Source organism: Zonotrichia albicollis, chromosome 1, assembly GCF_047830755.1.
Source record: "Zonotrichia albicollis isolate bZonAlb1 chromosome 1, bZonAlb1.hap1, whole genome shotgun sequence".
NCBI lineage: Eukaryota > Metazoa > Chordata > Aves > Passeriformes > Passerellidae > Zonotrichia > Zonotrichia albicollis.
This window is the reverse complement of record NC_133819.1, coordinates 137,348,634-137,374,039: the sequence shown is the minus strand read 5'-3', so window position 1 is coordinate 137,374,039 and position 25,406 is coordinate 137,348,634. Positions and strand designations below refer to the sequence as shown.

The 25,406-nt window shown below is 37.4% G+C and overlaps 1 protein-coding gene across 3 annotated transcripts in view; it reads right to left on the bottom strand.

The window, feature by feature from the left end:
* The window catches only part of TAF2 (TATA-box binding protein associated factor 2), a 61,205-nt gene extending 36,234 nt beyond the window's left edge, over positions 1-24,971 (bottom strand). Inside the window, exons 1-12 of one of the 3 annotated variants that reach the window (XM_014263956.3) lie at positions 24,137-24,971; positions 22,657-22,711; positions 21,728-21,888; positions 12,019-12,137; positions 10,563-10,704; positions 9,944-10,175; positions 9,431-9,615; positions 8,749-8,862; positions 7,368-7,467; positions 5,690-5,775; positions 2,081-2,216; positions 927-1,081 (exon numbers count right to left, since the gene is read on the bottom strand). In XM_014263956.3, the coding sequence (XP_014119431.2) occupies positions 927-1,081; positions 2,081-2,216; positions 5,690-5,775; positions 7,368-7,467; positions 8,749-8,862; positions 9,431-9,615; positions 9,944-10,175; positions 10,563-10,704; positions 12,019-12,137; positions 21,728-21,888; positions 22,657-22,711; positions 24,137-24,189 (1,538 nt within the window). In that variant the 5' untranslated portion in view covers positions 24,190-24,971. The remainder of the gene's footprint in view (positions 1-926; positions 1,082-2,080; positions 2,217-5,689; positions 5,776-7,367; positions 7,468-8,748; positions 8,863-9,430; positions 9,616-9,943; positions 10,176-10,562; positions 10,705-12,018; positions 12,138-21,727; positions 21,889-22,656; positions 22,712-24,136) is intronic. The other 2 variants (XM_026799502.2, XM_014263960.3) reach the window with 2 other exon arrangements.
* Between the last annotated feature and the right edge of the window lie 435 nt (positions 24,972-25,406).

Sequence of the window (25,406 nt, the reverse complement as noted above, 5' to 3'; positions counted from 1 at the left end):
GTAATGCTGACATTTAGCTGTCACTGCAGGGGGAACACAGAACTCCTATTTTTCTAAAGTGCTTGGCACAGCAAGGTATGTAAATCAGAATAATGTGTATTTATATTTTATGAACACTTCTGATGCAAATAAAATACTAATCTCTCAAATTACTATATAAATACTAATCATATAGTGCTTTTTAGTTAAGATATTGAGATGCATGAATGTTGTTAAGTCAGCTCAAATTAAATACCTTCTTTTGTTGTCTGTTACAACAGTAAGGTAAGTTTTTGCTGCAGTCACGTACAACTCTAGCCTGGAGTCACATTAAATAAAACTAACAATGAAACCTGCTAAATGGAGTCACTTCAAATTGCCCCTCATATCAATTCAAAATAAGAAACCCTGTTTCTTGACTAATATCACTTAAATTTGAAAAATCAACACACAGAGGTTTATTTTACCTGAAACTGTACTATTAACACAAGCTACCAAGCTATTAACGTATATTGCAAACTAATAGTCTGTGCTTTAGGTTACTAATTTCATGGTGATTTACTGGAAATCACATATTAAAATGCACCAGACTATAGTATTTTCCATGTCCCAGTTCAGCATATTTCTATGGGCAGTGTCCTCTGGAATCCTTTTAGTATAATTTGGCCTTAAATTCCAGCAGAGTTCCTGTGTTTCTTTCAAATGAAAACTTAAAATAATGAAATCCCTTCTAGTAAAGAACATGTAGAAAAGCCAGTGCAGTTCAAAGGACTATGAAAAGATTGCAAACTTGTGGCTCACACGTATATCTAATTCACAGAATAATGTACTTAACTGTTTTATGCAAAAATATTTAGTGCCCTTCTTCACATTCTTTTGATTGTGCCAATTAATAAACCAAATTCATTTTCCATATTAACAATCCAGACCAAGAATAAAAAGGATACACCCATTGCTTTATTAAAGGTTGGATGTCTTTGCCTGAGACATTTGAGATAGATTTCAAAAACCCAGATGTTGAAACCAACATCTGACTCCACATGTGTGACTGGAACTTCTGAGATGAAGCAGTACTGGCCAGACTCAACAACTTGTTGAAAACCTAAAATGATAAAAAGTTATTACTTTTTCTAAACACTTATACATAAAATAAGCTTTTCTGTTTAATTTCTGTTTAATTGCAACTAAAGGTCAATAAACTCACTTTCTGATAACTGGCTTTAAAAAAAGATTTGCAAAATAAAGACTTTACAGGAAATTATTTGCTTGACCATATCAGAATTTTTCAGTCCAAATGTATCTTCCTCCACGTTACACATACATATACAAAATCCATTAAAAGATCATCAACTTTCAACAATTATCTACAGTAAAAGAAATCATTGACTATATCTTCTTTTTCAGAAATTGAACATTCATCAGATTCTCTGCAGTATTTTCAACCTGACCACCACCTAAAACAGCTCTAGCACAATAACATATGTTTTCCTTAAAAATAACCTCAAACCAAGGCAAAAACCCCCAACCCCCTAAAAACCTGAAGCAGATGAGAAAATATCACTAATTTTTTAACTGTTTATTTGTAGCACCCTATTCTTTCTAAAGTATGTCACAAAAGATAATTAGTGAAGAAGAGAAACTACAGTTCTGCAGAAGTGCAGTATTTCAGAATAAAATTACAATCTTCTATTCAAATGCTTCTCTAATACAAGCATCTAAGTTTCATCTAGCACTGAAAACTTCATATAATGAGAGCATTGGAGCTGGATTCTCATTATTTATAACTTCATTAGGTTAGTTCACAGCAACACCAGTCAGGGAGAGGAAAACTGGCTCTCAGTGTTAAAAACAAATCAAAATAACCCAAACCAACGAAACACTTTAAGATTAAAGAGTATATGCACCATATAAAAAGTACTGTAAGTTATGCATAAGAATCCTAACCCAAATGACCAAATTTGTGCAGTCCTGCTAAAACTGAAACCACAGATGGAATCCTATGATGACCTGTTCTCTACTTCTCTGAACTCTATTTAATGAACAGAAATGCAATTGAAGAAAAGGAGTTTTTTATATTCCACATAATCATCTAAATACCTACCTGTAACATGAACTCCATGCTAATTCTGTTCTCAATCAGTCTCATAACAAGATGTGCTTTACACTGGAACATCGTGTAATACTCCCAGGACAGTGTATGGGGGTGTTTGATAGAAAAATGTAAATGTGAAGCAGGGCTGAAAAAAAAATCAAACAAACTTTTATTTTGCATTTTATTGAATGAAATTTAAAATGTACCTGAGCAACCAAGCTTTGAGCTGCACCAACAATTACTTAGGATTTCTTGTACTGCCTTAGTTACAAATCATGGCACACTTAAAATGACCACACACTTATCCAGAGAGGTGACAGGGGTGTATGTACCTGGCATACAGCAAGTACTGTGCAGAGATTGATGGCACAAGACAGCCGCTGTCTAGGGCTGTAGAGACAATGGGAGCACCAGCACACTGAGCAAGGAACCTGTGACTGAGCCTGGAAATTACTCATGAATCAGCAATCTTCCTGCACCACTTCCATTTAAGAGTGACTGTATATAGTAAATATTTTGTATTTAAATAAACTATTATTGCAATTCAAGAAAAGTAGGAGTTTTACAATTCACAGAATACTTTCATGTAATGGGCCTAAGGAATTTCTTTCCTTTTATTTTAGTTAGCAACTTTATCTTTCAATATTTTGGCAAACTTGGTATCTTCTAAATCAGGTAACATGGCAAAGAAGACTAGGCAGGTAATATTTAATCCTTGAGAAGAAGAAGACTTTTTTGCCTCCTTTTAAAGAGACTCTTATTTGAGAAGAAGAAATTATTAATAGTCTGACTTAATTTTCTTGATGAATCAAGCCTATAGCAACTGTATGTTGCTTTGCTATGTTTCTTCTTTCAGTATTTTTCACAGGACATCTGAGTTTTCCATGAATGAGTAACACACATCTGAAGAAACCAGGTTTGCTGAGGTTCACTAGCAAGTGTTCTAGAAAGACAGTACCAGCATTTAGCTCCTTGACTGCAGCCCTTAATATTTCAGATGGCAAGAACCAAGGTAGCTTCAATACCTTAGTAACTTTTCCATTCTTCTATGTACTGGGAGAATCTCTTGACTTTGCTCATGAGTATCTGCTTAAACATCTTAAGAAGATACAAAAAGAGAACTGTTTCTAAATTTAAGCAAGTATTACCCTTCTAAGGTACTGTAATTTTGTGAAAAAGATGTAGGTTAACTCCTTCTTTGTGGTTGATAAGCATTGCTGAAGCTCTCCTTATCACAACTCTCCTGTTATTCTGGATACTTCTCTATTCTGAGGTAGGGAAGGATTAGTAACCATGAAAGAATTGAAATTCAAGGAGGAAACTGAGGTTGTGGCTCAGACATTATATAATAATTTGGTCTCAGAATAAAAACTATTTATTCAGCTTCAAATTATACAGCTGATTGACTTTTGTAAAATTCTTTTCTTGCAAATTACAACTGAGCCAGTACCCACAATTCCAAGATCTCTTTTTAAATTTACTAAGTGTTGATTGATTTTGGTACTGGTTACATTATTTAACTGCAAAACAAACCGACACAAGTTTGCATTTGACAGTTACATCTTGTAGTTCACTCAATATAAACACATTTCTTCAGATTATATTTCTCTTCAATCATTATTTTATTGAATTGGCATTAAAACAGTGTTAAAATTACCAATATGGACCTAGAGCCTTTGTCAAAGGAGACACTGAAGAACCTTTTCCACAGAATTTTATAATGCTCATGCTCCTGACAAGAGTCCAGCCATTCCATATAAACCCTGTTAGTAAGCTTCTTCCATATGAAACATAAAGTTTTTAATTTTTACAGGAGGGTGGTACCAGCACAGTCAAAGGCTAAAGAGAACCACAGTCTGAGAGAGGAGGACACGAAATGAAAAGGTTACACACAAAGCTTCCCTCTGAAGCTTTCATCCACACAGCAGTGAATCTGCAGTTTTCTTTCCTGCATTTTCCCAGGCTCTGGACTTTGACTTTTAGAATAAGTACTCTGGAGTGCAGTGTCGGTACTACACCAGACATAAACAGGAAGAATCTGAGACCTTTGTTTTGCACACAAATTAATTTGTGTGTCTGAAGGAAGTTGGGTTTTTGGTTTTTATTTTCCCTGATGATTTATTACATTTTACTTCTAATTTAGCTGAAAAATGAGATTATTACTTAACACAAATTTCCTTCATATTATTAATAATTGGAACTGCTGTGCTGCAAATACATTTGCCAGCTGTACCATAACAAGTAGAACAAAGAAATGAAATGCATAGAATGTACAGGAGAAAAATGTTCTAGGCCCCATTATGAAAATACTTTCCTTCAATAAAAATTATCTCTCAGAATCAGGAACATATCCATAATTTACATAGCAATCTACAAAGAACAGCAAGTTGTAATTCATTCACTTAAGTGATGCTGTGGTTATTATTAACAAGCTGCAACACAATGAAGTAGTAAAATAACTAGAAACAGTTTCCAGCAATATATCACAGCAAAGAAACACAACTTTAAGAGTACTTTGACAAGATTTTGTCCATTATTTGTGTCCAATTTTAGAATAAATATAGTGCAACTAGTAAAATTAAGAGTTAGAAAGAGATTTTGATTTTAGTGAATTTCCTTATATAAAAATGTGCCCCTTATCTCTAGTGTCATCTAATCTTATTACTGTGAATGTAGTGATTTTCAAAATTCATTCAGATCTAAACACAGAGTTTTAACTTTAAATTAACAAAATATGGATTTGCACACTGTCATGTGTGAAAGAACCACTGTTATAGACAATTTTGGTTGCATTTTCCTAAGACAAGGGCTTCTGTGCAGTAAAGAACAGAAGCTGACCGAGTAGTCTACCTGCACAGGCTCGACCTTGCAGTTGTGCACATACTACCTGTTTCCAAAAGCAACTCTTGTGAGGCTGTGTTAAATGGAGATCAACATATGCAAGAAAAGAAAAACCCAGCAAGTTTGTCACTGAAACCCATATCAACTTACAGATCTGACATGTAGCAGTATTTTCCACCTCCAGTGTTTAGCACTTGTCAGTGTGTAGTACTGGAGTATTACAAGAGAGGGAAGGGGAATCATTCTAAGCTGGACACACTGAAGCTACAATTATTGGGAAAATAAAAACCCAGCCAGGTCCCACTGATAACTAACAGTACTTCACAGATAACTGATCTAATAATTTTCTACCCCCAATATACTAAGAAATCTCAGTCTAAGACTACAAGGTGGTATCTGAGAGCAGAAAGAAAAAAGAGCAAAGAAATAGAAAGCTGATGATACCATGAAAAAGCCTGAAAATCACTAACCACTCCAGAAGCAGCTCACATCAAAATTCTGGCTCCATGTTCTCTCTTATCCTCCTACTAAAAAGCAGTTTCGTAACAGCATTAAAAGCATTCATTATGCTAATTTCCTTTGAGATTCAAATTGAAAGAAAAAAAAACCCAACAGTTAGAATACACTCAAGATGTACTTTATGGGACTGGTAATACATGCCTTGGGCAGCTCGAGATCTTCAGGCTTTGGCCTTGTGCTACACAACACACCCAAGGCACACATTAATGGCCCCATAAAAACATACCCTGCAATGACTTGCAGCTTAAATAAACATACTTGTCTTTCTCTTTTCCTCCTCCGAATATTGGATGCAGTAAAACTCCTCCAGTCTTCAGTTCGTATGCCACAATTTGATCTAACTCCTAAGAACAAAATACATAAGTAAGCATAATTTTGAAGAGCAGAAAAATTATTTAAAGAAGACAGGAAAGCTTTTAATATTGTTCAAGTCATACCTCCTAATAAGTTTGGAGAAGTATTTTAAAATCAAGGATGTTCCTCAAATGACAAACAATAATAAAACAGTAGAAATTAGTATTTCATACTTGTTCAGGGGCTGAACAGGGGGCTAATGCCCAACAGTGCTGAACTACCTTATAACCAGAGTATTATTATTCAATAAATAAGTTGTCTTTGACCAAAATAAATAAATGTGATCAGTATTTCATGCAGTGGAAAACAACAACAGATACACACACACAAATAAATACAATATATTAAATATAGATATAAATAAATATATATATATGTCTGGCCCAAGCTCTGTGCTGGGTCTGAACTTGTGTGATGCCAGGTTAACAAGCACACCTTAAGGCAGGATGTTTGTAAGGGTGACTTTTGTCACCCAAAAGTCAACATGAATCAAATTGTGTCAGCTTAAGGACAGGAAATGGAAGCTGATGCCTGTCTACAATGTACTGTAAAGATCTTCCAAATGTTTATATGTGTTGAGATTTATTGATACATATCAACTTGCACACCTTCATATATTGGTAATACACTAGGAAAAAGGCAGAACTGGAGCCTGTGACAGTAGCACCTCTCAATTCTATGTGGACACCTATAGTTGAGTGTGGACAGATGTGGAACAACATGAGCAACTTCTGCTGCAGACAGCAGTGAACTCTTCCAAAAAACCTCCACCCAGTTCTACTGCTCTCTGCAGCACCCACACCTCTAGCACAGACAACACCAGACTGGTGAACTGAATGAGCATTAGGCAGAGAAGGACATGGCACTGGGTCCCCAGGTGAGTAAGGGATGTAAATGGAGCAAGCAGTTAGGATTTACTTTTTGGAGAGTAAGCGAAGGTGATGAGAGAAAGAAGACACATCTTTTTGTGAATAAATGTTACTTGCAAAGAGTGAGGAGTCATTGCTGCTATCACTAGAAAGTACCTGTCTCAAAGATTACATTTGGAAACGTAAGTTCTAGACAGAAATTTTTTTCCAAGAAAAGAAATCAATTCAAACAGGGAGTTTTGTACTGTTTCATTATTTCATTTAGTACTTTAATGATACTAAAAGATACCTGAACCACCACTGATCCTAGCTAATACTGGAGCCTTTCTGAACTATATGGATAGCCATCACAGTATAAGATATTCACCAAATACAAACTCTTATGAATCCTATATTCTATTCTAAGTATTCCAAAAGTAGTATCTTTTTTTGCCTCCTTTTTTTTGTTCAGGAGTCCAAACAAAAAGAGGAAAACTGATTGCATGGAGAGACCACAACAATTATTATTCATATGTCAGTCACAAAAATCTATTTTGGTTTGTATGCTTGGTGTGCTTCCTGGCAGCAAGTGGTAAAAATATTTTAGCTCTGAGGTTTGTCACTACTACAAAGGTCTTTAGATTGCAATGCAAAGCTATATTATACTCCGGTTTTATACTGTATTTTCTTTGATGCAAAATGTCTGACAGGTGTAGAAAATGCTATGATGTTACCTGTTTAATCCAGTGGCGATACTCATTAACACCAAAGGTTTTTTTCATCCAAAGGCCATAAATGTAACCAGAGATTCCCTTTAGCACCCATTCATCTGACCTAGTATAAGAAGGAAACATGAATTATATCACTTCAGAGGATATTTTGTAAGGAATGGTATTTCTGACCAGCTCAAAAATAGCCTAAAATTTCAAGAGGTTGTATAACTTCTCTAAGTCAACAGAAGTCTGATGAGCTGTTAACCAATTTATGGAACATGGCACCTGGACAGAACCAATGAAACTGAAAAGTCAGTGAAAACTAAACTTTTACCACAGAAATCCAGATTAAAATATAAAACCTATTTTAGCTGAAACAATAATAATAAACAGGTGGAAATGGACACTAAAGTTAAGGCAACTGCTAATCAATATGATCTTTACTCTTTACTCTGAACTCTGAGAAGTGCAGAAGGCCTGGACAGCAAGTAGACAAAATACCTATCTCACAATTTGGTGAACACCCTTTTAAACACACCTTCTGTAAGTTATGTTCTAAGAGAGAAAAAATAGACAAAAACTAAAACTAGATCATGATCATGACTAGAACCTTAAACAGAAAAATGACACTGTACACAGGATATGATGAAGTAAACAGAACAAGAACATATGAAGATGGAGTAATGAAGGATGCAAAAAATTGCCTTCATCACAGAAGTAGGTTTGAAATAAAGAAAAGAGCCACAGAAATTACAACAGTACAAACATCAATTTAAGAACATGTTGATTTCCCTTGTTTTTAAGACAAATATGCTCTGGGACATAGACTTTTGCCATTAAAAAAAGTAATGGGCTTTTTTACTTGTCCCTAGTAAGTAAGCTGCATGCAAAAGGATTTAAGATAAATACTGATCAGAACTGCAAGAGCCATTTGGGGAGGTTTTCTGAGACATGGAGTTATAGCCACCTTAGCAGGTATTTTGCTATTTGACACTAATTTCTGCATTCTCCTCCCTGAAAAACTTATTAGTTCTGTGCTCTATAAGTACTTTGCATGCAGGCTGTACTTCATCATCCAAGACATCTAACAGAAGTTGATAATGCAAAAGAATCAGCTTTCTAAAATTTTCAGACACCAAAGCAAACTACAATATTCAGGAAGATATATTCAATCTATACAATCTTTGGAGCTTTTATCTCTCACATTCTCCTTTCAAAACAACAAAAAATACTAATGGATTTTCGTTTATTGAGCTTATTATTCTTACATTTTTTCCCATTTTTGCTTTCTTCTACAATTAATGTTTTACTTATTTTTTTGATAAAATGCAATTTGCGAATTAAACTTTGAACTTCCTAGATCTTCCCCATTTTTTGCAGAATACTATGGTAAAATACTTACCAGGACATTCTGGATATGAAACATCCAAAGAATTGCTGGGCCAGGGCCTGTGCCAAGCACCTCCTTGTCAGTGGAGTTTCATCTATAATCATTGCACTGTGCAAGAGATTTGTGCTGGATCCCCACAAAAAGAAAATAACACAACATGAGCATTTGCTCCAAAGAAACAAAAGAGACCTTGCCTTAAAAACCAAAACAAGTAAAATAATTTCCTCAGTGTTTTTTCAGTGAGATAGTAATATATTTTTTAATTTTTAATAATCTTAATTCAGGCAGATCTCCTGCTATTATCATCTATACACAACTGTCTGTATGGAGTCTAAGTAGTTTAACTGGTGACACTCTCTTGGATTCCTGATAACTTATTCCAGTGGGAGCAAAATAAAACACAATCATATTTCTGCACTTAATTTGAGATTAAATACTTCAAGCATGGCATTTCTAATACAGAAGGAAAATCACCACCAGTTTTTTCTTAAAGAAAATGCAACATCTTTATAACAGATAAAAATGGAAATGGTGTTAAAAGCCCATAATGTCAATAAAAACAAGCCTTTTCAAACGAGGAAGCCCAACACTCAGCCTACAAAAATAACTAGAGTTTCACACATTTCTCAACAGTCTTGGATCTAGAGCTTCTAGGCCCGTGGATTTAAAAGGTGCCATTTTCTCAAATACTAACCTGAAAATACTCATGGATGCATAAGCAGCTACTTCAACATAAGCTTCATCTATAAAAACAGTCTTGAAACAGGAGTAAGGATAGCGGCAGGTAAGAATCTCCTCATAAAATTCAAACACCTCATGAAGGTATGATGTGGTATGTTTGAGGAGTGGGAGAAGTTGTGGTAAGCAAAAGTGAGTCACCTACAAACAAAGGAAAATTAGTTACAAGACCTATAAACATATTTAAACACATAAATATCAAGTATATTATATATCTCAGGAAAGAAACCAAATTTCAACTAAATTTGCCCCATAAATTAAGACATAAATGGAATTGTTGCTTATTTAAAGGCATATTTTTGGAGATAAATTTAAATGCAGGCATTACAAGACAAGCTTTATCATACAGCTGTACTAATGAAGGTTGATCTAGAAATACCCATTCTTGGACTAATATATACTGACTGCAACATGAAACACCAGTAATTCTTTAGAAAAAAAAAAAGGAAGCTTCTTTGATGAAGATTACCTCATGCATGTATGGATCAACAAGGATTTCAAAAGGTCCAATTGCCAAGGAGATGTTAGAAGCTGCAGTTGGAATAGTCAACATGTAATGAAAAGTCTTCTTTCTCATATCATGGGTGTAAACAGTTTCTACCAAATCTCCATTTGAAACAGCCACCATTGCAGCATCTACAGTATACTCAAGTTTCCAGGTACACAACTCAGAATATGAATCCACACACGGAAACCAAAATCTAGAAAAGTGAAGATTAGGGGGAAAATGGTTATCAATTATACTTAATAATCATACTCTTTTTCACAGGTGATTTTTCTTTCAAGTTCCAAATTATATCCCTAAATACTTTAAGAATACATGAATGTTGACATACTGACTTCTACAATACATTAACTTTATAAAGCTTTACAAGCTTTTTTGTCTTTACCTCTTGCTGAGCTATAAAGACAAGACATTCTAATTACTAGTCATTAGATGCTACTTCACATCGGTAAGCTCCTTTGAAGCACAAATTAAATTTTAGAATTTTTTAAACTTGAAATAATTAAAAGAAATCATTTGTGTTTCCTGAACTTTGAGAGTAAATAGGAAATACAAATCCAACATTCAAAGACAGTTTTCTTACCTTGTAGAATTTTGATAACCACATGAAAAGACATGAGCCCCTCTTTCTGCCATGTTGCCCTCCATGTCCGGTACCACAAAATGAAGGCCTCCTTTTGGCTGGTCCAGAGAAAAGTTTATATGCACCTTCAGGACTTTTAACTCTGCAGCACAAAGACCAAAACTGAGTAAGTATATACAATTTACATGAAAGTTAATGTAGAATAGTAACTCAGTTTTGGACTCCAGGTCTTTAAAGACTATGATAACTTCATTCTTATGGACTTCCCGGTCCACTTACAAAGTACAGCTCAAAGCTTACAAAACTGAGACCTCCCTAAGCACAACTCAGAGGAGATGCATTTACAAAAATCTTTACTAATTAATAAAAAATGCAATTGGAGTCACATTTCATCTTCTAATTCCCCAACAGTAAAGCATACTTATACAGACTGTATCTTAACCATGATCTTGGCATCTTGCTGAAAAAATTTTCTCCAAAAACTCTATGAAGCAGGCATATTCTTAAAAGACGTATTATTATCATTTGCAGTTGCTTAAAATCTCTTATTATAGTTAATACTTTTCCTGTAACTTAAGTGTCTTCACTTTGGTTTAGGTTCACAGAAATCTCACCTATGAATAGATTGGCAATCCAAGCATAGGCTGAAATTTATTCAACAAGTGTCACCATGTTTTGGCATTCAAACATTGAAAAGTGAAATCATACTTGTTTGACTATTTTCCCTTCTAGGCTTGCTCCTCCTGTGTAAGGCAACAGGAACTTACACAAAAATTAAAATAAACAAAAATGTCTTTCCCATTAAGGTGCATCTGACAATATTGCATGAGTCAGCCTCGTGTTATTCTCTCAGAGGTCTCATAAATCCATGGGAAAAACCAATAAAACCATGTAAGAAATAATACAAGAAACTAGTAGATCCTGGTAAGAAAATACACAACACCAGAGAGCAACTTATTAAAACGGTTCCTTATTCCAGGATCTAGTGTGCCAGTTTATACAGGAGTCTACTTTCACACCAAATCAATTTTAAAGTGACCATTCCTCAAAGTGAGGTGGCATAAAATTAGTAGAGCTTTGTAAAAAGATGTATATACTATATCCTTGTAAATGATTTTTTTTGTTGGACCATATATATAGTAAGCAGCTTCAAAATTACAATTTAACCCCCAGTATGCTTCATTATTCCCACTTCCCCAAGTATTGTCCTGGAGTCATGACCACCGAAGAGTATGTTTGTGTATAGTGTCAAGAAGCCCTGCAACACTCCTCCCTATTACCAAAAAGTGAAATTATTTTTCAGAATTCAAGTGGAGAGGAAAAAGGAAACAGTAGTCACAAATTCATAAAATAATGTTACACTACTTCTATTTCTTCAAAGCTACTATCTTCCTAAGCAAACATGTAGCTGACAAGTCTGACATCTGAAATTAATTTTTCAGTATGGTCTCTTTACCGTCAACATGTTTCCACAGCTCCGAGGGAACCTTAATGCAGAGCTCTCCGTTTCCAGCATCCGGGTCCACAGCACTGACAGCGGCAGCATAGGCATTGGAGAAATAGTTGAGATTCCTCCTGTCAGAAATAGCCAGTTAATTCTTAAAGTACTCTTGTGGTGAACCACAAAAAACAGCTGTGGATGTTAAGACTGTGTTTCTATGCACTGAATTTCAAGGTGCATGGACAACCAATGTTTTTGTTTTTAAAGGAGTGGAAGAGAAAAGGAGTAAAGATTAGATTTCAATGACCAGAACTTAAAATATGGCTCTTGCAGAAGTGATCTGTGATCAAAAAGACTTAAACATTAATAACTCCCAATACACTGAGAAATGTTCAGTGTTGTTTTCCCACTAATAAGAGTAATAACTACATTTATTGGAATAGAAATTAAAAATTCTGGGTTTTATTTTGGATGAAGTTTGTATCTTTATTCTAAAGCTCTGTCTTGGAGATCTGCATCCTCATATATTGCAGTCTTGCTCTTATTTTGCTTTTCTAAATGTAAGATTTTAGCTTGGCAATTGTATTTTTCCCCTTTAGCTTGATGGATAGAAATAGGGGTTTTTTAATGCACTTGTAAATAACATATAAAATATGTTAAGATTCCTGGCCTTAATACACAAACACAGAAATATGTGCTATACTTTTTAGTTTCAAAACATTCTTCTTTTTTAAAGTGTACCAGTATTTATTTAAGATGCAAACACAGTTTTTGTAATCAGGTTTGAGCAACTATGTATCAGTGTGGATTCCTTTGAACCCCTCAGGGAAATCCCCAGGGCCTTGCCTTGGAAGAATATACCATAGAGCCTCCACCTAGGCTGAAAGAGAAGACTTCCCTATGGAGCCTCCCAGCACTGATCCACCCGTTTTCATTCCCCATGTATTCCCAGTGCTTGTGGTTTCTCCTTTCCGTCTCCTCCTTGGTTGTGGTATCCCTGGTGGCCAACACCATTTTCCCTGTAGGGCAACACACTTTGTCCTGCCTTCTGTACCACCCCTGAGCCCTCAGACCACTGGCCACTGATCCCTAATTAACCTTGTGCACACCACATGGCTTGGTCTTCTGTCCCTGATTTCCCCTTTGTTGTGCTGGAATAAACCTTGGCTGGAATTTAGCATACAAAAGGCCCTTCTGCCTCTCTTTGCTGAGCTAGCTGTGGTGAGTGGTGCATGTGGACTTGACTGCTTTGCCTGAATGCTCACCCAAGCTGCTTTTCCACAGGAGATGCTTATTGGGAAACAGGTAGTAGCATCTATCATCTAAACCCCACACTGCTACAAATCAGCTGCTCATTAACTGCTCACTTCATTACTTCAGATCATTACTTCAGTTATGACTTAGATTAATTGTTTTCCACTGAAATGAGCAGGAACAAGCATCTGTCTTCTGTTAAAGTACTTATGAGCAGGATGTTACCTTATTACTTAATGACACTATATTTAACTACTGGAGTATGACCACTCAAGTTCAAAAATAACCCTGCTTTTATAGTTGTATGTGATAGCTTTTATACTTTTTCAAAATGGATTTCTGAACTGTTTAAAGCATGGGAGCAAAATCTTTCTTAATTCTAATTCTCCAGTACACGCAGTTTTCCAAAAGCTTACACAACCCTATACCTGAAGAGAAAGTGTTTGACTAACTTATCACCTTTTCCACAGAATTTAGGCATTGCTGATGAATCCAAGTGCAAGCAGGACACAATCAAGCAAAAAGCAGTCATGGAATCACAGAGCCACCAAACACTCTGGGTTGGAAGGGACCTCCCAAGGTATCTATCTAGTCCAAGTTTCCTGGGGGAAGACAGGGACATCTTGCACTAGATGAGGTGGCTCAGAGTCCTGTCCAACCAGACCTCCAATGTTTCCAGGAATGGGGCATCTACCACCTACCTAGGAAACCAGTTCCAAGGTTTCACTGCCCTCACACTAAGAGCTCTTCCTTGCACCCGGTCCAAACCTACCTTCTTTTATTTTAAAACCATTACCTTATTGTCTGGTTTATCTCGGCTGTTTGAGGGGCCTGGAAGGCCCGGGGTGGCCTTGGGGCAGCCCGCGTATCGAAGGACGAGAAGAGGCTTCAGTTCTTCTTTCTGGTTTTATGTTTATTAATTGTTTATCTAAAAGATGTTCTTTCAGCCGAACAAAGATCTGCTCAGCAGTCAGCCATGGGCACACTGTGCCGTCCCCCGGACCGCCACGTATCTTTATACTTCTTGCTACGTATACAATATTTATCATTTTTCTCCAATACCATCTATTGTTATAACTCGGTGTACTCTTAGTAATAACCAATCCAAAGGTGCCACTGTGGCCAAAGAAGATGGAGGAGAGGAGGAAGAAGAAGGAGGGCAGGACACACCCCAATTCTTCTATCTTACTCCTCTAAACCCCCCTGTACATAAATCTTAAACTTTGTTTCTCACCCTCTAATTAGCTAATCTTTTCGCCCTTCACCCCGATGAGGCCCTCTTATCTTCATAAAGGTGTCGTCTCCCGTGTAGGGTCAAAGTCTTGCCACCAGACACTTCTGGCAACATTCTAGGGCTCCCGAGCCCCCCAAGGTGGTCTAGGTGGCTCAGCATCTCAGGACTGAGATCTTGAGATCCGACACCTTATCTTCTCCAGGCTGAACAACCCCAACTCTCTCAGCCTCTCAGCACACAGACAGGTGCTCCATCCATCCCTCTTACCATCCTGGTGAGCTCCTCTGGATCTGCACCAACAGCTCCATGATCTTCTGTGCTGAGGGCCTCAGAGCTGGACACAGCCCTGCAGGTGGGATCTTACCAGAGCAGAGCAGAGGAGCAGAATCCCCTCCCTCACCCTGCTGCCCACACTGCTGGTGATACAGCCCAGGACACCCCTGGCTTTTTGGGGTGCAAATGAACACTGCCAGCTCATGCTGAGCCTCTCATCCATCAGCACCTTAAGTCCTTCATTGCAGGGCTGCCTACAACCCCTTCATCCCCCAGCCTGTACTGATACTGGCCGTTGTCCTGACCCAGGTGCAGGATTAGAGCACTACAATGGAGTAAATTCACTTTTGGCTGGGGACTCCACCTTCCATGGAATCTGAAGTCTACACAAAGCAGACATGATCTCATTTCAGGATTCTGCTCTCATCTAACCATTCTCCATTCACCATCCACGGACAAAACAACTCAAATTACAGTACCTAACTTGGAAGAAGAAAGTGCAATTAACCATGCCACTAGCAGCATTCTGTAAGTCTAGGTATGTCAAACACCCTGCTTAATATTCCGAGTCTTCCACAGCTATAAAAAAATTTGCTAAAACTCTGAAATATATTGAGAACATATTTTCATGTAGTTCATCTTTGGCAATACTAGTGCACAAATTCCCTGGCACCACTACCAAGGCCGAGAATGTCAGGAGCAGTAGACTTTTTACTTTGCTTGAAAGCTTCTGAATAGTAAATGGGACCATTTCAGTAGAGAAACTCACAAACCTCAAGTTTAAATATATTTTTCTTTTCTTTTTTCACAGTTAACTGTACCAAAAGGTAGGATAAAATGCCAAAAAGTTTTAAAAGGAAAAGGTTGAGTTTGTACCCTGGAATACAGTATAACTTCAGGTATGCCTCCAGAACAATTCCAGCCCACTTGAACTCCAGCTGATGTGCTGCCTCCTAGCCTCATTCATGCATCACTGCTACCTCACCCACTAAGGAGAATGTTCATCTGATCCTATAGGGATGCAGCTAGGGATGCCCCGGGAAGTGTCAAATGGGAAAGCAAGTCTTTTTTTTCTAATCAGGCAGTTTTCAGTTGGTTTGCTTCCTTAGTCTGTCATACAGAGAGATCAAAGAACCTCCCTAAGTAAAGCTGCTTTAGGCTGTCCTTCAAATGGCATCCTGGAAAGGCAAATACCACTGGGGAAAACTCAATTTAAAAAGAGTCTGCATGATTAAGAACTATTAGTAATCAAAGAAAAAGCTAGCAACAGAAAACAACAGTAACATTCTGTTAGACTGTGTTTAATTTTACTCCAAACTGTTTTTGAAAATTGACTATTATTGATAGGGATCCCTTTCCTACACAGTGAGAATTTGTTCAAACTTTGAGAATTGTGATGAGCTTGTGGCTACACTTTAAACGTCACTGGGTTCACAGACAGGAAAAGGTTATGATTTTACAGCAAAGTAGGGAGACTCCAGAGCTTAACATTGTATGGAAAACAAGTCTATTCTTATATTTCTATTTTTGTGAAGTGTTCTAGTTCAAATGGGTGATTCATTGTAAAAGGAATCCATTAAAGGCATAGTACCACAGATTAATCTTTTCATAGATTGAACTACTCTCAATAAACATCATATGGCCATTTTAAGAAAAACAGAGCACATGCCAAAAGTTACATTCCAAGGAACAATGATAAATTTTCCTAATGCTAAGTGTAGATTGACAATGAAAAAACAAATATGTATTCATGGTCTTTTCCGAGCAGAGATACATTCTGTTATCAGCATTCACCCCAAACAATGTTAATTACAGCCTAAGTGCTGCAGCTTGAGTGACTGTAAAGAAGCAATGCTACAGAGATTTATTTTTAAAATTACTAATTGATTTCAAACTTTCCATAGCATTTGATATTAGTAGCTCCACCAATGCTACAAATGTATATGCCAAACATATAGTCTATAAACCACTGTTTTCCTACAGTACTTAACATCAACTTGGCCAAGTAAGTTATTTGCTCTGCCTGTAATGCATTACTCTTCATAACCAGTAATTCAATTACTATTTTACTTTGCTTCCCATATAGAATAAGCACTTGATATTGGAGTACATACATGATATACCATGTAGAAGATATAATACATGCACAGATAAGTGATTTATTAATAGGGCAATGATTTGAACCTTTGCTGAAAAATCTGATTTTCATTCCTGGTCATGTTTAAGGGCTTTGTCACCTCTTTTCAAAAGTGCTCTGCACCTTTGTGTCGTGGTCTAGGAATTGTCCCATTTAGTGTTTCCACTGAAACTACTTAAAACCACGTGCCACTCTATCCCTCCACCCTGCCCCTGTGGTGGGCTGCAGAGGAGAACTGGAGCCACAAAAGGTAAAGTCTATGGATTGAGATAAGAACAATTTACCAGAGACAGCAGTGAAATAGGAAAACAAACAGGAACAGTAACAATACCAATGCCAATATGTATGAGAAAAGGGGTGAATGTTTCACAGGGTATTGCTCACCCCGGGTAACTCAAGAACACACCTGACCCCCTGACATGCTATGGCATCCCGAAGCGAGCCTTTTTCCCATCCCTGGAAAATAAGGCAAGGTGGTAGAGAATAATCTCCAGATCTTAGCCTTTCCCTGCTCCTGACTGCTGCAAAAATGAATTATGTCCTGGCCACGACACTTTCTTTGTTTCTAACAAAGTCTATAATGAATTTTCAATTGGACAAGCGTTATATCAGTGTAAATAAAGGCTATTTATTGCAGCAAGGCAATACATGCTTAGTCCACCAGAAATTTGTCTATTTTGTACAAAGTCTAAAGGCTTGATCATTGATTTCCCAGAAGAAAAAATACTGCAAGACAGATGTGCCCTTAGGGCTACCACATTGCTCCCTCTCACAGCTTACTGCTGCTTGTAACTAAAGCAACAGTGAAGTCAGGAGATATCAGAACATCTTCATATTTGTAATGTTTAAATACTACAGGCTTCAAGCTAAAAAAAAGACAAACGAACCAGCAATACACAGGAAAGCATTATGTGCACATTAGCTAGATATACAAAAACATAGCTTCCTTTACACAATAATAACAGTAAAATGCAACAGCTTCTCAGCCTGGCATCCTAGTTATCTCATAAAGCTGAAGCACATAAGCAGGCACAACAGGATCCTCACAAACTTCACTTATCACAGATCAAACCACTGCACCCAAACTTTTGCTGCACCTATTTAACAGTTTACAATCTCAACCATAAGATTAAGGAAATATATCTCCCTTGCCAGTTTTAAATAAATAGGGCTGAGATACAAGCAGTTGTCTCAGTATTTAGAATATGTACTGGGATTTCTACATAGAATGTAGAAGTATAGCCCAGAAAAAGCAAGCCCGTTTCTGTTACACTGACGGAATCAAAACACAACAATTTACAAGAAAAAGAAAGATGAGGAGGATAGGCAACTGTAACATTCAAAAACAGCAGCCCCAAAACATGACCCAAACAGACAATCTCCAACACTACATGCAGTCTCCAGAAGATTTGAAATTCTTCTCAAAAGCACAAGTAAAATGGGATTCTCTGCCATCTTGTGTACACACAGTAAAGCACTGTGGATTATTTCATACCTTACACCCCTGTTCAGGTGTTTGCTCCGTCAGGAAGGAAGTGACTGCATTATCTAAGTTCATCCACCTATTCTGATATGAAAATGGCATCAAAGCTAAAAATATATTTAATGTGCTAATTAATGGCTTCTAACCTTTCCTACAAATTTCACAAAATTCTAATTACTTTTTTAGTAAGAGTTTTTCTAATATTCAGGGGAACTGAAAAAATACATGACTGAAAAAAATTGTTTCACCTTCTTCAACACTGAAAATGTGAAATGACAGAGACCATGTGGCAATGATTTTTTCCCTCAAATATGCTAAAACCCAATAGTACTGTTTCAACTGAAAACAAGTTGAATATTTCAATTCAGAATACAAAGAGGTGATCTCACATATCTCACCAAGAAGTAGCAAAGAACATCATAGTGAAGCCAGAATTCTGAAGACAGAATTGTGTCATACATAAAGCTGAATTTCTCAATCCTCTTTAAACTGTTTTCTTGCATGCCAAAATTTGCACAACATAACAGTGAACCATTTCTCTTAACCTTCTATCAGCAAACACAACCTTTCAAGTCAGAGACACTGTAGCAGGTTTTTAAATATTTACTCCATACAGAGTTTTCAATTTTAAGTAGAATTCTGTTGCTAACTAAGGGAGTAAGAAGTCTTACTCCCTTTACTTTGATAAAATGGTAGGGAAGTGTCCATTAAATTAACAAATTTTCCAAATACTTATGCCCCAGATAAGCTACTTGGAAAAAATTTTTTCACAGACAAGACTGTAAAGGTTGGAACAGACCACCCAGGGAAGTGATGGAGTCACCATTCCTGAAAGTGTTCAAAAAGCTTGTGGACATGGCCCCTGAAGACATGATTTACTGATCATAGTGGTGCTGAGTTGATAGTTGACATGATCTTATGGGTCTTTTCCAATTTCAATGCTTCCATGATTTTAAGTCTTTTAGAAAACAATATCTAAGAAACTAAAAGCATTATCAAAACAAAAGAACATGTTTCTACATATAATCTTGTATGTATAACCCGAACTTATACTCTTACACATCACAGGGAAAACTAAAGATTGAAAACAAAATAATTAAAATAAACAGGGTACCAAGAACCATCTTAATTTCCCATTTACTAGTTCAACAGACTACTGAAGAGAAGTGCAAAAGGTAATGAGCCCTGTAAGACCAGAAACAAACCATCATGTCTAATCTGTGCCCTGCTCAAAATAATTGCTGCAGCTAGTTCAGCTTCAAGGGCACAAAAGGACATCATCACTAAACTTGCCATAACGAAGGAGAACCTGGAAGAGATGACCAGATAATCAGATATAAAGACTACTGTTTTAGTAGTATGGTTAGATATAAACACTGAAGACTACTGTCACAAACCACTGTTTCTAGAAGAAGTTCTATGTAAAGAAAGTTCTATGTAAAGAAGGGCAGAGAAAACACACTGATGATTTTTTTGAGGAACTAATTCTAGAGTTTTTAGATTTCTAGTAATTCTGCTTGCAATCCTGCCTAAAGAGCAGAGATGCTGTATTTAATTACCTAACTGTGACCAGGTATTTCAATGGAAAAATACAACTAACTTCATCTAACATTTTGAAACTCACATTGCCACTTCTAAGATACAGAAAGAGGCATACTAGTTTTTTGTTATGAATATTTAGTGACCTCTGTCTTTCATAACTATGAATAACATAAGAGTTATAAAATACAGAGATTTTCCATTAAGTTTGAATAGCGTGAACAAAATCTCCTCACCTTCTCCACAAAATGACAGAATTCTCTCTCCTAATCCCTTTTTTAACATAATGGGAGTGCTCACTCTTATAATTTAAAATGCTGCTCCTTTTTCACATCTTCCAAGAATTACACAGGATTCCAGTTATTACAGAATCACAGAATGGCTGAAGTTGGAAGCAATTTCTGAAGGTCCTCTAGGTCCAACCCCTCAGCTCCAACAGGGTCACCTACAACCAGGTGCTCAGGAGCACATCCAGATGACTTGAATATTGCCAAGGATAGAGACTCCACAATCTCTCTGAATAAATTGTCCCAGTGTTCAGTCACCCTCACAGTAAAAACTGTTTCTTGATGTTCAGAGGGAACCTCCTATGTCTCAGTTCATGCCCACTGTGTCTGCTCCTGTCAGTGGATGTAAGCTAAAATACATGAAATTCTATCAGAATATGAGGAAATGCTTTTTACTGAGAAGGTCATCAACGCTGGACAAAGTTGCCTGGAGAACTGCAGAGATTCCATCCCCAAAGATACTCAAAATCCAAATGGACACAGCCCTGTGGAATCAATTCTACCTGACCCTGAGGGGACCTGGACTAGATTATTTCAGCCAGTCTTTTGCAGCCTGAAGGACTGATTTTTTTAATCAGCTGCTGTTAAACAATACTTTCACTAGAAGTTTTTCAACAATTCAGCAAATTGTAAATTCAACCAAGCCAGCCAAAAGAAGGTGTGAGAATATGAATGTTCCAGCAAATCAAAAGAGATTGTCTAGGAAAAACATTTGCCCATCATGCTCTCACCAAAAATGAAATGGCTACAAGATCTTTTGCTAAAGCCCCTTCCCATATCAGTTCCCTAGAACATACAGAATGCCACATGATTTTGAACATACTCTTCAATATGAGACGTTGAAGAAATTTGAAACTTTTCCTTTCAAATTTTGGAGTGAGTTCAGGTTCTAGGACTTATACTGTTATCTACAACAATAAATAATGAAAGTTTGATTCCTTAGGAAAGGCCAAAAGCTTTACTTTTTAGCACTTCACAACAGTCTGGAATCCCTACAATAAAGGATTCTGCATTTTTGACATGATGAGCAATAGTGTCAACAACAAAAACACCAAGTCACAAAGCAAACAGAATCAGGGAATTAATATACTCAAGTGGTTCAGTATCAAGACTCAAAGAAAATTTCATAACTCTGATAATAAATTCAGTGTCCTATATAAATGAACACCGTATTTGCAAACCGAATTATTGAAGCTCTTGCATAATTGATGAAAAAAGGAATAGACAGTGTCTGTCTCAAGCACACAGATCAAATCCAAGGCCTTATTTCCCCATGAAGTACTTGATAGAAAATTTTTTGATACTTTCACAAAACAATACAAAGATAAATGAGCACAAGAAACAAGAAGACTAGTGTAAGAGTCAAAATTATTGCCAAAATACCTCCCCAAAATTAGACCAGACCAAAAGTTACCATTAGGAAATTACCAGGTAAAACTTGACTGTAAAAGAGAATAGGTTATACTTAAGAGCAACAGAAAACACTCCCTCTGTAGAGTCTTAAACACACCACTTACTGCTTTGACTCATGGTGACAGACCTCCAGTGTGGGATCATTATAGATGAAAGCTGCTTCCAAATCATTGACTCTCACTCTGTAAATGCGGCACTGTTTACTGTTCAGCTTGATTCTGTTCAGGTTTGCCACTGTGGGAAATATTGTGAGTTCCACATAACCCTATGAAAACACAAATCAAAATCTTCTGTAAAATCTTTAACAACTTAAAAACTAGAGAGATATAAAAATAATTATTATTAATACAATTTAAAAAAATGACTGGTATAAAGATGATATTTTCATATTTAAAAAGGGAAATTAATTGCCCTTTAGATTTTCTACATTTTCTTTCATGCCATTTAACAGGTGAATTTTCACAGCTGTAAATGAAACAGACACAACAAAAAATCCAATGTGACTGACAATCATGCCTGTTTTACTGGAAAAAATCTGCTTCTATTGACTAGATTTCAAGTTATTAGCATCACTATGTTTTGGTACTTGAATTTGAGACAAGAATTCTTAAAACCTAAGCAGAATCCTTTTAAACAGATACATAAACTGACAAAGACCCTTGAAGACTTTAGGCCTGAAATGATAAAAGTCTCTTCAAAGCCCAAATGAACTCACATACAAGGTAGGAAACTCCGTAAGTCTATCCCAAACATCAGCTAACACAGTGTGAGCATGAATTCTGAACTGCAAATTGCTCCGTAATATTTACAATGCAGCAGCTTTCATTTAGAATCTTTTTCTAGAAGTGCTCACGGTTAGAAAGAACTTTATCTCAAGCAATGACAGACTTATGAGAAGCATCGGATTAGAAAGTATAATATATAAAGTAGTTGAACAGCATAAACAGCTTGTGAGTGCAGTTTTTTCCTCTAAAAGTATGAAGAAAATCCAGACACTTAATTTCTACTTCACACTTTATTAAGAAATACTTACTACAACAGACTTTCTCTGAAAATTTATGTTGTTGATACAAACTACTTGATGAGTTGTGCTGGAAGAAAAAAACCAAAAAAAATAAAGTAAGGTTTTGCACAAATGTCAGCATTTAAAATAATACTTTAACCCAGTTTAACAGAGAGCCACAGAGGATATATGTACATAAATACAGCCAATAGAAAATACTTCTATAAAAATCATTAGTGATTGTCCCAATCTTTTATGCGGTCTAAACCAAATAATGAATAGAAGTTATCCACAATGTCAGGAAAGTCCCCCAAAAAAATAAAACACAGTATCATACCAGGATGAACACTACCAGTAATACAGGAAGATAACAAAATTTTTGAACAACACCTATTTGTATGTAAAAATAAACAATTACAAAAGGCAGTGTCCAGGTCTAACACTAGTGATGAGTATCAGTAACGGCATGAGCTCTAAGACTTGCAATCAGAAACCTGTGGAAAGTTGACACTCATACATCATTTATATAAGCAGACATTACACATTAAAAGATACAGTATGTGCTTTTACAATTAGCATGCCATAAAAATTTATAATTTAAAATAATGCCAATGCATGAATCAAGATAGGTATTTTATACTAGTCAAATGCATTTGCTTAAATTTTGAGTGACATATTAGAACTCCTGGCAAATAAAACTAATTGAAAAGGTAGGAGATAATATAATGCCAACTTTTTAAAAATCCTGTAAGTTATTTCTATGCAATTTTCTGTAGTGGGTGTCATCTTTACAGTAGTGCATTTCATGACTTAAGACAAAACCTTGAAGTAATTCAACTTCTGTGACACATCATGCTTTATCTGCACATATCCTGTGCATTAAGAACTGACATTGCTCCAGATGAGATAAAAAAATTCTTATAAGAGAATTACATCTAAAAACAGATTCAGACGTTACTTACATTAAGTGTGCATGAGAAGACTGATTCTACTTACCAATACATTTGTGTAACAGATTTATAAAGGAATCAAAGAGGTATAACAAGACATCTATTAAAATGTACTGAAATCCACCACCAACTGCTTTGTAGCTTGGTTACAAGCCAAATAGTGAATGTGTGAAAACGACAATTTGCTTAACAAAGCGGCTTGCTGCAAATGCAAACATTTTTTTACACATAAAAAGCCCTTAAGTTAAAAGGGCTTTTTGATACACCAGTACATATGGAACATCGTAGTGTGGTCTTTAGTACTGGCACTGTGTGAAGAGATGTCCTAAGTTTGAAGAGCATAATGTAAATATCTTTATGAGACCGCGTGTTTGAAAGACTTGCTGCCCAAGAGTAAGTCCATTTACACACTCAAACATTTATCCGCAACACACCTTTTCTGAAAGCAAGCTACACCACAAGCAACAGCTCCTTCTTAAATAAATCATTATAATCAGCCTTTGGCCTGATTCAGTGTGCATTGGTTTCAAGTACAACAATTTTAAAAAATGGATACTTATAATTTATAGGGTCTTGGGCTTTCAAATCCTTTGTCTCCTTTCTTCCTATTCATCCTGAACCGCAGCACTAAACGCACTCTGCTGACCGTCAGACTGGCACCAACATCATCCTCACTCAGCGGGTCCTTCGATTTTCCCCCGTGTCACGCTGGATTTGATCTCTCATCTCCTCAGCGATGTGTGACCCCCCAGCAGTCAGGAATCCTCAGCTCCAATGAGCGCCATCGCTACAGCACCACCACCAAGCAGTGTTTGTGTAAAACCTCCCGTGGGTGCACACGCAGCCCCTCGGTCTGCTGGGCTTACGGAACCAGTCCAGACGAGCTTCCTCTCCACGGGAACTACGGAAAACAACCGGCTCAGCGGGCAGGGGCGGCGGGAGCGACGGAATCAGGAGGGCCGCGGCCAGGATGGCCGGGCAGGCACCGGGGTCCGCGCTCCCGGGAGCGCCGGCTGGGGCAGCGCCGTCCGCTGAGAGCCGGGAAAGGCCTGGCAGAGGGTGGAGCGGGCCGGGCGGTGGCCGGGCCCGGGGCAGGGTCAGCCCCGCGGGTCTCCCTCAGCAGCGCGCCCGCCGCGGATCTTCCGCAGCCGCCGCCATCTTGGCAGTCACCTCCGACCCGCGGGTGAGAGGTCACGGCCCGATTGACTGAGCTCTGTCACTTCAGCGGGAAAGGCTGCTGGAGTTTTCCTTTTTACAGAAAGGCAGCTGCTTTTTACAGCGGCGGCAGCGGCGGCCGGAGAGAAGAAGAAGAAAAAAAAGAAAGAATAAAATAACCCTCCCGAACCACCCAAAAGCCGAGAAAGGGGCCGCGCCGTGTCCCCGTGCGCAGGCGCCGCAGCTCGCGCAGGCGCGGGTGGGCGGGCGGAAGGCGGGAAGGGGCGGCGGGAGCGGCGCGCGCCCGCAGCGAGCTCCGCCTGCCGCCTTACGGGGGGCGCCACTGGTGGGAGAAGGAGGCCGCGAGATATAGTTCCTTTATAACCAAGGTTGTTATAAGTAACTTCAGATTAATGTATTTCAGGTTAAAATAAATGCTTGCATCGAAGAAACTGGTGGGAGTTTGAAAGGGTCATTTCATTTTTCAATGTGTAACAAAACCAAGCAGGAGCACTGCACACATGGAATGATTACACACACAAAATTAATGTAAGAAAACTCCTGTCATAGCCGTAAAAAAGTTCTATTCATTAAATACTTAATTTCTGATTTGTTTTACAAAGAAACACCTATGTAAATACAAACTTGGAGCACAAATATAAAAGTATAAATTGT